The sequence below is a fragment of the Microtus ochrogaster genome, linkage group LG2, assembly GCF_000317375.1.
Source record: "Microtus ochrogaster isolate Prairie Vole_2 linkage group LG2, MicOch1.0, whole genome shotgun sequence".
In the NCBI taxonomy this organism is placed as follows: domain Eukaryota; kingdom Metazoa; phylum Chordata; class Mammalia; order Rodentia; family Cricetidae; genus Microtus; species Microtus ochrogaster.
In genome coordinates this window covers 53,555,310-53,566,811 of record NC_022028.1, presented here as the reverse complement: position 1 = coordinate 53,566,811, position 11,502 = coordinate 53,555,310, and the positions used below count along the sequence as shown (strand labels likewise).

The window sequence follows — 11,502 nt, the reverse complement described above, 5'->3', positions numbered from 1 at the left end:
AGGGCAGTTGGGCACTGGGGGAGGGGAGGGCAGGTGGGCGCTGGGAAGGGGAGGGCAGGTGGGTGCTGAGGAGGGGAGGGCAGGTGGGCACTGGGGGAGGGCAGGGCAGGAGAAGGTGCACCGGTACTTAGAAGCAAATGCACAAGGTTTACCTTTTCACCCTTGTGGCCCTTCAGGCCCCTAATTCCATCCACACCCTAGAATTAGAGGGAGGGCAGAGATCAAGTGATCAGCTAAATTAGAGTACTGAGCCCCCAACCCATTCCCTGGTATTCAGTTACCTTGACACCTCGGGGGCCTGGGTATCCTAAAGGACCCTGTGGTCCAGAGGGACCCTGGAGAAAGAAAGAGAGGGGTTTATGAAGTCCCTCAGGATATCACTGTGAGGGCCTCAGGGAGCAGGAGAACATAGCAACTATACTGGGGTTGGGGGGACACTAGGTTCAGGGGACGGGGTCATGGGTCTTAGATACAGAACATCATCAGAGCCAAGTGAAGGATGACAGGAATCCCAAGGACTGTGACCCGCTCCCTGCAGTCTGAAGACACCTCAGAGGGTAAAGGGAAGTGTGGAGGGTCTCACTTGGTTCCCTTTGGTTCCAGGAGGACCTTCCTTCCCTGGGTGACCCTGCAAGAAAGAGTTACAGAGAATGTCACTGCTGAGCCCTGTCACCTTCCCAGGAGTCCCCAAATTGCCCTGTGCCCTGACAAAGCCGATACCACAGGCAACCCATGAGTGACCTTACAGTAAAGGCACACACTGAAAAGGTAGCCACTGAGGGGCTTGCCGGGACACCCTGGGGAGAGCAGAGACCAGGGGCACTCACCGGGAGTCCATCCGATCCTGGCATGCCAGGGAGCCCTGGTTTCCCACGAGGACCCTGCAGGAGGAATTGGAATTTCAGGAGAGAGGGACGTGCTCCTTGCCCATTGCTAGAACGCGATGCCCTGGGAATCAGTCACCCACCTTCTCTCCATGGGGACCGATGGCACCCTGAGGTCCAGGGAGGCCCTGCATGTGGAGAAGGAGAAGTCACGTGAGCCACAGGGCTGCGTCATTCTTTGCATCCTCACTAAGTGCCAGAGCAAGAAGGGCCCAGTGACCTGTCCCCACCCAGAGTGTGCCCCATGGTGAGGTCTAGGTGGCAGTCACTATGGTTGGGAAGAGAGCAGAACCACTCACCTGGGTCCCAGGAGTGCCCTGTTGTCCAGGAGGCCCTGGCTCTCCTTGAGGTCCCTAGAAACAAGCAGTCAGAGAAGGCCAGTCCAAGGTCAGGCAGGGGTCTGGCAGGGTCAGACAGGGTCAGGCAGGGATCAGAAGATAGTGACAGAACAGAAAGGATAGAAATCTCAAGGGCAGCCATGAGGACAGGGTCAGGAAACAGGAAGGGGTTCAAAATGGCAGCCGACAAGACTGGGTAAGGGACTTGCAGGGATGAGGGGCGGGGTCTCTATGCCCATCACTCACCAAGCTCCCTTTGGGGCCGTGGGGACCATCCATGCCTCGAATGCCCTGAAACACAAGATGGGGTAAGCAGGATGGAAGCTGGGGCCAGGCCAGGAACACTGTGGTTTCTGAGAATCATGGCCTGGTCATCCCAGAGGGTGGACAGCAAACGCCCCATCAGACCGCACATTCGTCTACAGCCAGGCTGGCGTGGCCTGACCTGCAGGGCGTGGGCCTGGGGCTGTGAGGGCTTCTGTTTGTTTTTCTTGAGGATTTTTGTTGTTTGGGGCTACAGCCAGAACCCTGGTGCACTGTACTGTATGATCTACCAAGTGCTGCTTGTGGGGAAGCGGGAGCAGAAATAAGGGGGGTCCAAAAGTAGAAAAATGGGTAGGGGAGGAAGGGAGGAAGGAAGTAGTTAGCAGAGGTCAGGGGTAAGGTCGAGGCTGGAAGTCAGGGTGTCACCTACCGGAGGCCCAGGAATACCAGGTGGACCTTTAGGGCCGAGAAGTCCTCTGGGTCCCTGCATCAGAGTTGATGGAGACAGCATGAGAGGGTGATAGGAAAGGTGTCCCTTTTGTTCCCATCACTTCCTGTGGCTCCCGCAGAGCACCCCAGAACACTCACCGACTCTCCAGGCAGCCCTCGGGGCCCAATATCTCCATCGTCACCCTGAAGAAGGAGGGCGTATTGATCGGATCAGTCTTGCCTTCCAGACATCTGAGTCCAGTTCCCGCCCTGACCATGGCACTTACCCGCTCTCCATCCTCGCCAGGAGGCCCAGGAAGGCCCTGAGCGCCCGTATCACCCTGGAGAAGAAGGGAGCAGTGAAGAGAGGCCTCAGATCCCTCACACAGGCAGCCACTGGCCCCTTCCCTGAACTGCTGAGCCCCAGGCCTCTCTGACTTACTCTGAGGTCCCTACCTCCCCTCTAGAGATCAGTCCCCATGACTGCAGCCCGCCCACATCACACCCACCCTGTGTCCCTTCTCGCCGGGCAGTCCTGGAAGTCCGTCAAAGCCTCGGTCACCCTAGGAGGAAGAGGGAGAAGCGAAGTGAGGTCCAGCCACCTCCCATCCCCCCCTTCCTTCTCTGTCCCGAGTGAGGGGCTATATCCCACTGGTGAGCTGTGAGCCCTGGGGCAGGGCAGGTGGCTACAGCTGTCAGAGGAGGGTAAGCAGGTTACCTTCACACCGGGTTCTCCAGGCATCCCACGGGCTCCATCGGCACCGGCTCGGCCCTGGGGGGACAAAGCACATGTGAGAACAAGTTGAGATATGGTCCCCTATCCCCCAAGCTCCATTTCCATTCCTAGAGGACTCACCCTTCGCCCAGCCTTGCCAGGAGGGCCTGTGAGGCCCTGTGGTCCTCTGGGGCCCTAGTGAGGGAGAGACAGGGATGGTTAAGGGGGCACAGGCCGGGAGGAGAGACACTGAGCTACAAATCACATGTGGGGGTTGTCACCTGAGGGCCCAGGTCTCCAGATTCTCCTTTCAAGCCCGGGCTCCCAGGCTGACCCTGTGAGAGAAAATGGACATAATGAAGAATACACCCAACAGTGATCTCAAAGGGTCCTTTGACCCAGCCGCATCCCCCCACCAAAGAAGCAAAACAACTTTTGACCTCGTTCCTTGACAGAACTGTCTCTAACTACACACACAAATCAAGAAACGCCACTTTAACTCCCAACCCACTCACCAAGGGTCCAGGGCGGCCTGTGTATCCCATGGGGCCAGGCGGCCCACGGAGCGCCAGCTAGAGGAGCAAGAGAGACAGCAGAGATGAGAGGGAGGCAACTTGAGAGCCCAGCACACCCCACATTCGTCCTTCCTCTAGCCGATCCTCTCCCTTAGCTCGGCTCCATCTCTCCTGAGCAAACCCAGGCTGTCCCCCCAACCTTTCACACCAGCCCCCCACAAGTGCCTTCCCTTTCCACCACAGACCTCCCTCTACCAGGACCTCCTCTGGCCCTGCTCACCCGTGCCTGCTGCAGAATGGCCTGGGCCTGAGCCTCCTGGGCTGCCACCACGGGGCCCTTGTCACCCCCACTGCTGCCAAAACGGAACTGAGGGGAGACAGAAGACACAAGTTCCCCCTCAGGAAATCCAAGCGCCCTCCTCCGATGTCTTAGCTGTGCCGTGGCTCCGGCTAGGCACCACCCTTCCACCAGCCTTCCACTGTGGTTACAATACTCTCCTCTGCTTCTTCACCTCGTAACATATGAGATTCTCTGCTGTCTTTTATTTATTTATTTATTTATTTATTTATCTATTTATTTATTTATTCAGATTTTTGAGACAGGGTTTCTCTGTAGCTTTGGAGCCTGTCCTGCAACTAGCTCTTGTAGACCAGGCTGGCCTCGAACTCACAGAGATCCACCTGCCTCTGCCTCCTGAGTGCTGGGATTAAAGGCGTGTGCCACCACTACCCGGCCTCTGCCCTCTTTTAGATGATCCATGTTTAGTTCTTCAAGACCCATGTTTGGTCCCAGGTCTAAAGAGGGTGCAATCTTCCCACCCCCAAAGATCAATGGCTTCCGTTGATGCTATGACCTCTAGGTCTTTCTACCGTCATGGTCCCTGGCTGAGAGCTCTGGCAAGCCCCGTCATCCCTGTCGTGCCCGTCATGCCCCATCATGCCCCGTCATGCCCCGTCATGCCCCGTCATGCCCGTCATGCCCCGTCAAGTCCCGTTATGCCCCTGTCATGCCCAGCTTCTCCTCCACAGCCTTCTTGGTTAGTTCTTAGTGATACAAGCGCCACCCCCAACCTGTTTCGAAGCCCAGGAGACAACTCACTGGAAGCATCAGAGATGTGCCTGGAGGACCAGGGGCTCCATCTGACCCGGGGAGCCCTGCCCGGCCAGGGGGACCCTGAGTGGGAAAGAATGAGAAGAAAGGGAGACAGACGCAGGTCAGAGGTGTGACATCGTTTTGAAATCCTTCCCTACAGGACTAACATAGACATTTCTTGACCGCCCCCCCCCTGAATGCTCCACCCTGTGAAGAAAACTGCAGGGAGGCCCCAGCTTACTGCCCTCTCCCACTAGTGCGCGCCCACTCTAGGCTATGGGGAGCTCAGTCTGCTCTCCAGCTGATAAAGGATACCAGACACAGCACCCATGGGGTGTGAGCGGTTCCTCTGCAGCTCTCCCCAAACCCAGAACAGTCACTTACCCTCTCGCCAGGGTCTCCAACTGGCCCTGGGTTCCCCTGGATGCCAGGGGGTCCAGTCAATCCCTGAGAGACAAGAAGGAAAGTCAGATGTGGACGTCAGACACAAGAGGGGTACGCGGCAGAGACAGAAGAGGAGCATGTGGCCGAAGGGTACGCATCAGACAGAAGAGGGGCATGTGGCTGAGGGGCGCACATCAGACAGACGAGCAGCATGGATTGGGGGGATACACTTCAGACAGATGAGGGGCATGAGCTGAGGGGTGCACATCAGATAGACGAGGGGCACGGACTGGGGGGTACACATCAGACAGACGAGGGGCATGGACTTGGGGGTACATCAAACAGACGAAGGGCACGGACTGGGGGATCTCTACAGCAGAGGTGTGGGAATCTGGAGTCTGGTTTGGAAGCACTCTTCAGAGTGGAGACCTGGACATACTTAGGCAAGCCACAGAAGTACCTGCAGGAAATGTCTCTATTAAAAAAAAGGCAGCCTCTATAATATACTCACCGCAGGGCCTTCTGGGCCAGGGGGTCCCTCTACGAACATACCCTGTGGGGTCAGACACCCAAAGTTAGAAGCCACGGGGCCAGCACCCACCCAATTACCTCCCCAGTTCCGCGCCCAGCATGACTCACAGGCTCCAGCACCGCAGGCTCTCCCTTCTCTCCCTTTAGACCCCGGGGTCCGTGGGCAACCTGAGAGAGACACACATGTAACCCCCAGTGGGGCCCGTGAATTGCCAGGACACCACATCTGCCCCATCCCAACTCCAGCCTCCCTTGCAGGACTTCCTGGACACCACTTCCAAGCTCTAAGCCAGTTCCCCAGTCCACCAAAGCCAGCGCATGCTGTGTCTCTGAGAGCCGCTTCCCTCCTGGGATTCCAAACCCCAGAATTCTCCTGGGGGACCCCACCCTGTCACCAAAGGTGACCCCGGGAATCCTTAGGACCTGAAGAGGTGCCTGCTTCCTCACCCTGACCTCACCTCCAGAGTAAGTAGACAGAATCAGAACCAGATGAGAATTTGATTTTAAAAGCTACGTGTTTTCCTCCAGAAAATGAAAAGCGTGTGTCCTAAGGTATAGAAGTTTATCTATAGCTTTCATGTCACTTGTTTCAAGACACTCTTAAAAGAACTCAAGAGTACTGCAGGCTGCCCTCAAACTCAGTCCCCCTGCCTCAGCCTCACTCGTGTTGGGATTATAGGCATTACCACCATGCCCATATCTACTTGTAATTTCTAGCTTCAAGGGGTTTACAAGTCAAAAATGCCCCGGAGGGGCTAGGCAGATGGTTCAACAGTTAAGAGCACTTGTTGCTCTTGCAGAGGATCTGGGTTTGGTCCCCAGCACCCATCTGGTGGCCGACAACACTTGTGAACTCCAGTTCTGGAGGCTCTGATGCCCTGATCTGACCTCTGCAGGCACCAGGCACGCCTGTGGTGTGTGTCTGTGTGCAATGCCCTGATCTGACCTCTGCAGGCACCAGGCACGCCTGTGGTGTGTGTCTGTGTGCAAGCCCGTGTGTGCAAGTGTGTGTGCGCGTGCATGCGTGTGCGCGTGCATGCGTGTGCACGTGTGTGTATGCCTGTGCGTGTCTCTGTGTGTGTGCATGTGCATGCGCCGCGTGTGTGCCTGTGTACTTGTCATGTGTGTGCGTGTGTGTACCTGTGCGTGTATGTGTGTGCCTGTGTGTGTCTCTATGTGTGCGTGTGTGCGCGCATGCATAGGCATGTCTGTGTACAGACAAACATACACATGAAGGAGATTTAGAAAGCTGTTGCCACTGGTAGTCCACATTCTGGCCTTTCAGGAGGATTAGGGAAAATACAGCTCTTAGGTTAGTTAGCAACACTCACAGTACCCTAGTTCCCCCTCCCCACACTTATATTCCAAGTCCACCAGTTCCTCCCTCCCACTCTTCTGCCCCAATTCCCACTCCAAGCTCTAGGCCAGAGCAAAGATAGTGGCAGAGAGGACAAAGGTCATTTACTACTGCCCCATTCTCCCAACAAACACCTTCCGAACTCCTCCCTCCACCCCCATCTTGGCCAATTAGGCATGATCGATTCCCAAATCCCAGCCCAACCCCAAATACTCAGAAGGCAGCATACAGCTAAAGCAGCAAGGGCGGCAGAATCAGGTAAGCGGGTTCAGAGTTAAGCAGCAGCAGCAGCAAGGGGACAGCCATGACGCCAAGCGTGCAAAGGATAAGGTGGAGCCAGCGGGAAGCAGTCCAACAGAGAGGGCCGTTTGAAGACCTGGGATGCCACTAAGGAGATAAAACAAAGGGACACACACTTGGAAGCAACACTGACACCAGAGCCAAGAAAAATTAAACACAGCCAAGATGGCTGGAAAACACACTGAACAAACAGGAAGTGGTTAGAGAGACAGGAAGCCTCCGAGAAAAAAGAATCCAGGAAGTGGACCTTCAAAAACAACATGGCTACCATGACCAAGAGAGAAAAGAAAATCATAAAACAAACAGAAAAGCAACTCTTGCCAAGAGAATTAAGAGGGTGAGAGGCAAGGAAAACACACCAATACCAGGGAAGGACACACAGGAAACAGCCACAATACACATATAGGTCCACAATGAGTTAGCCTAATATTTTCCATAATCTGAGGTATCCAGGAAGTAGTTTATTGCCAAAGAAACTTACCACAAAACAGCATGAGAAATCAGAACAAATAATCCCTTTTACCCCAGCTTCACACAGGAGGGACATCAAGGCTACAGTAGACAGGGAAAGAGACCAGAAGTGGCCCCCAAGGTTAGAAAATGTCATAGGGGACCTTAAGCATCAACATGGACGAGAAGTTGATTTGAGCAGGAGGAGAGGGACGAGACAGACAGAAACTGGACACAAGGCAGCTGTTTATTGACGAAAGCTTTCTAACACCTGTCTCAATTTAGACAAGAGTGGCCGAAGGAGAAAGGAAGTGGCCATGCAAGACAGAGGACCTACAGGGAGGCACAGGGTAAGACGTTTGGCAAGAAGAAGCAGGAAGTGATCTTCTCCAGCGGCACAGACATCTCGTGTGAAGACAACATGACAAGCCAACAGGAAGTAGCACACAGCCAACCAGGATCAAACAGGAAGCCATCCACGGAGCGCCCCCGATGGGCAAGGATGGGCTAGGAGCTGATTTCACTTACGGCTCCAGAGTGGGCTGTCTCCGCAGAGAGGGCAGGGCCAAGCTCCGTCTCCTCATGATAGTCCCCATAGCCATAGGTGTAATCGTAGGGCCCTGCCGGGGCGTCTGTGCCACCCTCCCCATACGCCTCTGCCTGGAAACTGTCAGCTGTTGGGGGGACCTGGAGATCTGTCTGCTCCTTCCCAAGGACGGGGCGGGGTGGGCGGGGGAAGAAGGGATAGATGGATGGAGGCTTTAGGCCTGAGAAGATGCTCTTGTCCTCAAAGAACCTGAGGGTCATTGGGACCGGAGTTTTCTCCCCCACAGTGAGCAAGGGGAGGGACCAGACAGAAGAGGAATAGTTATTGACCACAAATGGACGTCTGGAAATGGACGTGATTGGGGAAATAGCGGAGAACAAGAAGGGTGGCCGGAGGGCTGGACACAGGACAGTCCATGGACATAATGACAAATGAGGACTGTAAGACCACAGGCAGAAAGACAGAAGGACAGAGAGAAGAAAAAAGCGAGAATGTTGGACAGAATGGCACCATGACACAGGAAGGGGGTTCACCTAACACCAACATAGAGAGTCTACTTTAGAGTCAAAAAATATGAGGAGAAGGCTGTGACCCCAGAAGAAATGGCCACACACGGACAAGCAGGTGGCAGATCTGGAGGGACCAGAGAAGTCTTAAGTGGGTACACGAAGAGCCCTCCGGCCAGGGAGGATGCTGGGGGGGGGTCCAGCTGGGTGATGTTGGGAACAAAGTTACCTCTTCAAGGAATGGCAAGGGGCTGGACTCCAGGACTCCTTCCTCTTCACCTGGGGTGGGGTACTAGCCCCAAGGAGAGGAGGGAAGGAGGGGAGGGGGGAGGGTGAGGTTAGCAGGAAAGAAAGCAAAGCTGCCACCTGTCCCCACCACAGGCAGGCTCTGGGGTGGGGGATGGGGGAAATCTCAGATCTTGCAGCCCCTTTGAGAAAGACAATTTAAAGAGAGTCAATCTCCAGTGCCTGTAAGTTGGGAGCAAAGATCTGGATGCCCGTTCTACCTGCCGATAACCGCTGCCTCTGGTCCTGGGAAGGGCTCGGGCAGTGGGGGAAGCTGCCCGTGGAGCTGGGCGTCGGGAGGGGGGCGCCTGCCTGGCTGCTGACCTCTTGGCAGGAGGGCTAGGCTTTCGGGGATGGGTCCGACGCCCCCTAGGGGAAGGGGGAGCCCTGCGGTTGGAGCTCTGAGGACGCTGCAGTGGAGAGATGGGGGGCGGGCAGTGAGCAAGTGAACCTCCATAGTCTAGTGTCTCTCCCAGAAGCTGGGGCTGATGGGGACTTAGCGTAGGAGGTGCTGGGAGAAAGGGGAGAGATGAAGGGGGCCCTCGAGTTTACCTGGTAATCAGGGGCCGTCCCCGTAGTCATCACATCGTAATAGGGGGGCTCGTAGTCATAGTAGAGAGACTCAGCGGGCTAGGAGCGGGGAGGGGGATAGACAGGGCAGATTCCAGAGGGGCGGTAAGGAGATGATGTGGAGTTGGGGGGTGAGAGGTGAGGGTGACAGACAGGGTGACAGTGGAGGAGATAGTGGGAGAGGGGAGAAGAAGGAAATGGGTTTCCCATGTGGACAGAAGCAAACACGATTAAGAGATTGACCCTCCAGTCTTCAAGTTACTGTGCCCAAAACACAGCTGTCACCCCAACTACCCGGTCATCCCCCCAACCTAGACATTCATCTCTCTTCCCATCACACCCCAAGGCACTTGGTGAGCAGAAACTCTGCTGTCTCCACACACCCACAGACCACCACCCCTGCCCCCGCCGAGATTTCCTCTCTGCCTAGTCCCTCCCTATCACCACCCCCCCTTGGTATCACATCTCAGCCTCATTTCCCTGTCCCACCTCCTCGGGGCTCACCTGTCCCCTAATGTCCCCCAATCTCTTAATTCAAGAAAGGGATGGGAAACCCAAGGCAGACAGGAAGAAGATGCCACACAAGCAGGGCACATGGCTCCCGCTGGGGATTCTTCATAATGACTCTTTTTATTTTTAAGTGAAAATAAAAAGGTTGATGACCGAGGACTGGGAGGAGGGCATGATGGGAATAGAGAAATACTGCTGGGAGCTAGGGAGAGGATGGAGGAGCAGCATGGAACACTGCGGGGGAGGAGGGCTGCCCTGGAGAACCCCAGTGTCCTCCCTGCAACACAAGGCTGCAGCTTCTGTTTGCCCGACTCCCTTACCTGTCGCTGGGGCTCCTGGTTCTGTGGTTTATGAAGTCCTGATGGCTGTTTCTTTGGCGATCTCTGGGCTCTGTGAGGCTTCGGGATCTGAGGGGCATCCTTCTGTTCCTGCTCACATTCCAGATCCTTCTGTCCACAAGACTGATAGGCAGCTTGGACACCTGGGACGATGAGGAGCTCCTGAACATCACCCTGCAAAGATATGAGGAGGGAGAAGCGATGGAGAGATAGACAGAGGGACTCGGAGAGGCGAAAGGAATGGTCCGGGACAAAGCGACTGGGTAGATGTCCGGGCGAGGAAACAGATGAACAGGTAAGGCTGTCATGCATGCATCCAGAGGGAGGTCAGAGGTCGGCTGGCTGGGGAGACGGATGGGTGGTGGACACATGAAGAGGGGTTGTCTCTGGGTGACTGGGAGACTGGGCAGGTGATAAACAAGCAGATTTGGACAGGTGACAAATGACCGAATAAACAGCTATGAACTGAATCCACACAACAGTCTCAGACTAAGCAATAGCACGGAGGAAGGTCACAAGCAGCTTCCTATAGGGACAACAGGAACAGGCAGGGGGACAAGAACTGCCGTCCCTTATTTCATATCTCAACGAGAAACGATGAGCCAAAGTCCCTCAGAACAACTGGTCAGGATGTCCATGTATGTGTAGGTAGATGGAGTGAACTCAGGCCTTCCAACCGCAGATTCAACACAGGCCAGCTCCTTCCTGCTCCAAGGGTCACACATAGGCCTTTCCACAGGGCTTCCGGAGACAGGGACGGCCTTGGGACCTTGACCTTCCACCATCAGTGATGATGGGAGTTCTCAGATGGACCTCTAGAAACAAGGGACTTATTTCCTTCTGAATCTCAGTGGCGGTGACCTGAGTCTCACACACTGGCTCATCCCAAAGCAAAACAAAGACCCTCCTGGGGTGACAGAGACCTGGAACTTTCATGCTGTGTTCAGAAAAAGTGGGTGTGTCGATGGGTGGATGGGTAGATGGAGTGGAAGAGCAGACGGGTCAACAGGGGTTCGAGCGCAATAAGAATGACAGTGGATGGATGGGTGGGTGGATGGACTCGCAGGAAAATGAGGGGGCAGGTGAAGGGTATGCACTGTGGTCTAACTGTGTGGAAGGGGCTAATGCATGGTACCTGAGCGGCTGGATGGCTAGGGGGCAGGGAGATGAGTGGGCACAGTGGAGCGGAGCAGCGGCTGAGTTTGTAGCAGCATGCGTCCATGTATGTGCAGGTGGACGGAGTGAGCGGGTGAGTGGGGGAGAGAACAGATTTAAAGGGGATGGGTAGATGAACAGTGGGGGTTGAGGAGGGAGTAGCCGTGCAGGGGAAAAGAGGTGAGCGGCTCACTATGAGCCTAGCTGCATGAGCGGGGAGTAAGTGGACCAAGAGGTAAGGCATGCACTGGAGGCAGGTCACTGGTGTCAGTGGGCCGGGTGGACACAGGAAGAGACAGGTCACTGGTGTCAGTGGGCCGGGTGGACACAG

At 55.4% G+C, this 11,502-nt stretch overlaps 1 protein-coding gene across 5 annotated transcripts in view; it reads right to left on the bottom strand.

The window, feature by feature from the left end:
- Col11a2 (collagen type XI alpha 2 chain) overlaps positions 1-11,502 on the bottom strand; it is a 29,631-nt gene that overhangs the window by 12,668 nt on the left and 5,461 nt on the right. For 2 of the 5 annotated variants that reach the window (XM_026785614.1, XM_026785613.1), the window contains 24 exons: positions 9,999-10,190; positions 9,151-9,228; positions 8,543-8,605; positions 7,789-7,965; positions 5,262-5,321; positions 5,134-5,175; positions 4,623-4,685; positions 4,245-4,319; positions 3,426-3,512; positions 3,146-3,202; positions 2,912-2,965; positions 2,772-2,825; positions 2,634-2,687; positions 2,425-2,478; positions 2,203-2,256; positions 2,075-2,119; positions 1,917-1,970; positions 1,469-1,513; positions 1,184-1,237; positions 968-1,012; positions 828-881; positions 584-628; positions 282-335; positions 153-197 (listed from right to left, as the gene is read on the bottom strand). In XM_026785614.1, the coding sequence (XP_026641415.1) occupies positions 153-197; positions 282-335; positions 584-628; positions 828-881; positions 968-1,012; positions 1,184-1,237; positions 1,469-1,513; positions 1,917-1,970; positions 2,075-2,119; positions 2,203-2,256; positions 2,425-2,478; positions 2,634-2,687; positions 2,772-2,825; positions 2,912-2,965; positions 3,146-3,202; positions 3,426-3,512; positions 4,245-4,319; positions 4,623-4,685; positions 5,134-5,175; positions 5,262-5,321; positions 7,789-7,965; positions 8,543-8,605; positions 9,151-9,228; positions 9,999-10,190 (1,605 nt within the window). The remainder of the gene's footprint in view (positions 1-152; positions 198-281; positions 336-583; positions 629-827; positions 882-967; positions 1,013-1,183; positions 1,238-1,468; positions 1,514-1,916; positions 1,971-2,074; positions 2,120-2,202; positions 2,257-2,424; positions 2,479-2,633; positions 2,688-2,771; positions 2,826-2,911; positions 2,966-3,145; positions 3,203-3,425; positions 3,513-4,244; positions 4,320-4,622; positions 4,686-5,133; positions 5,176-5,261; positions 5,322-7,788; positions 7,966-8,542; positions 8,606-9,150; positions 9,229-9,998; positions 10,191-11,502) is intronic. The other 3 variants (XM_013351131.2, XM_026785615.1, XM_026785616.1) reach the window with 3 other exon arrangements.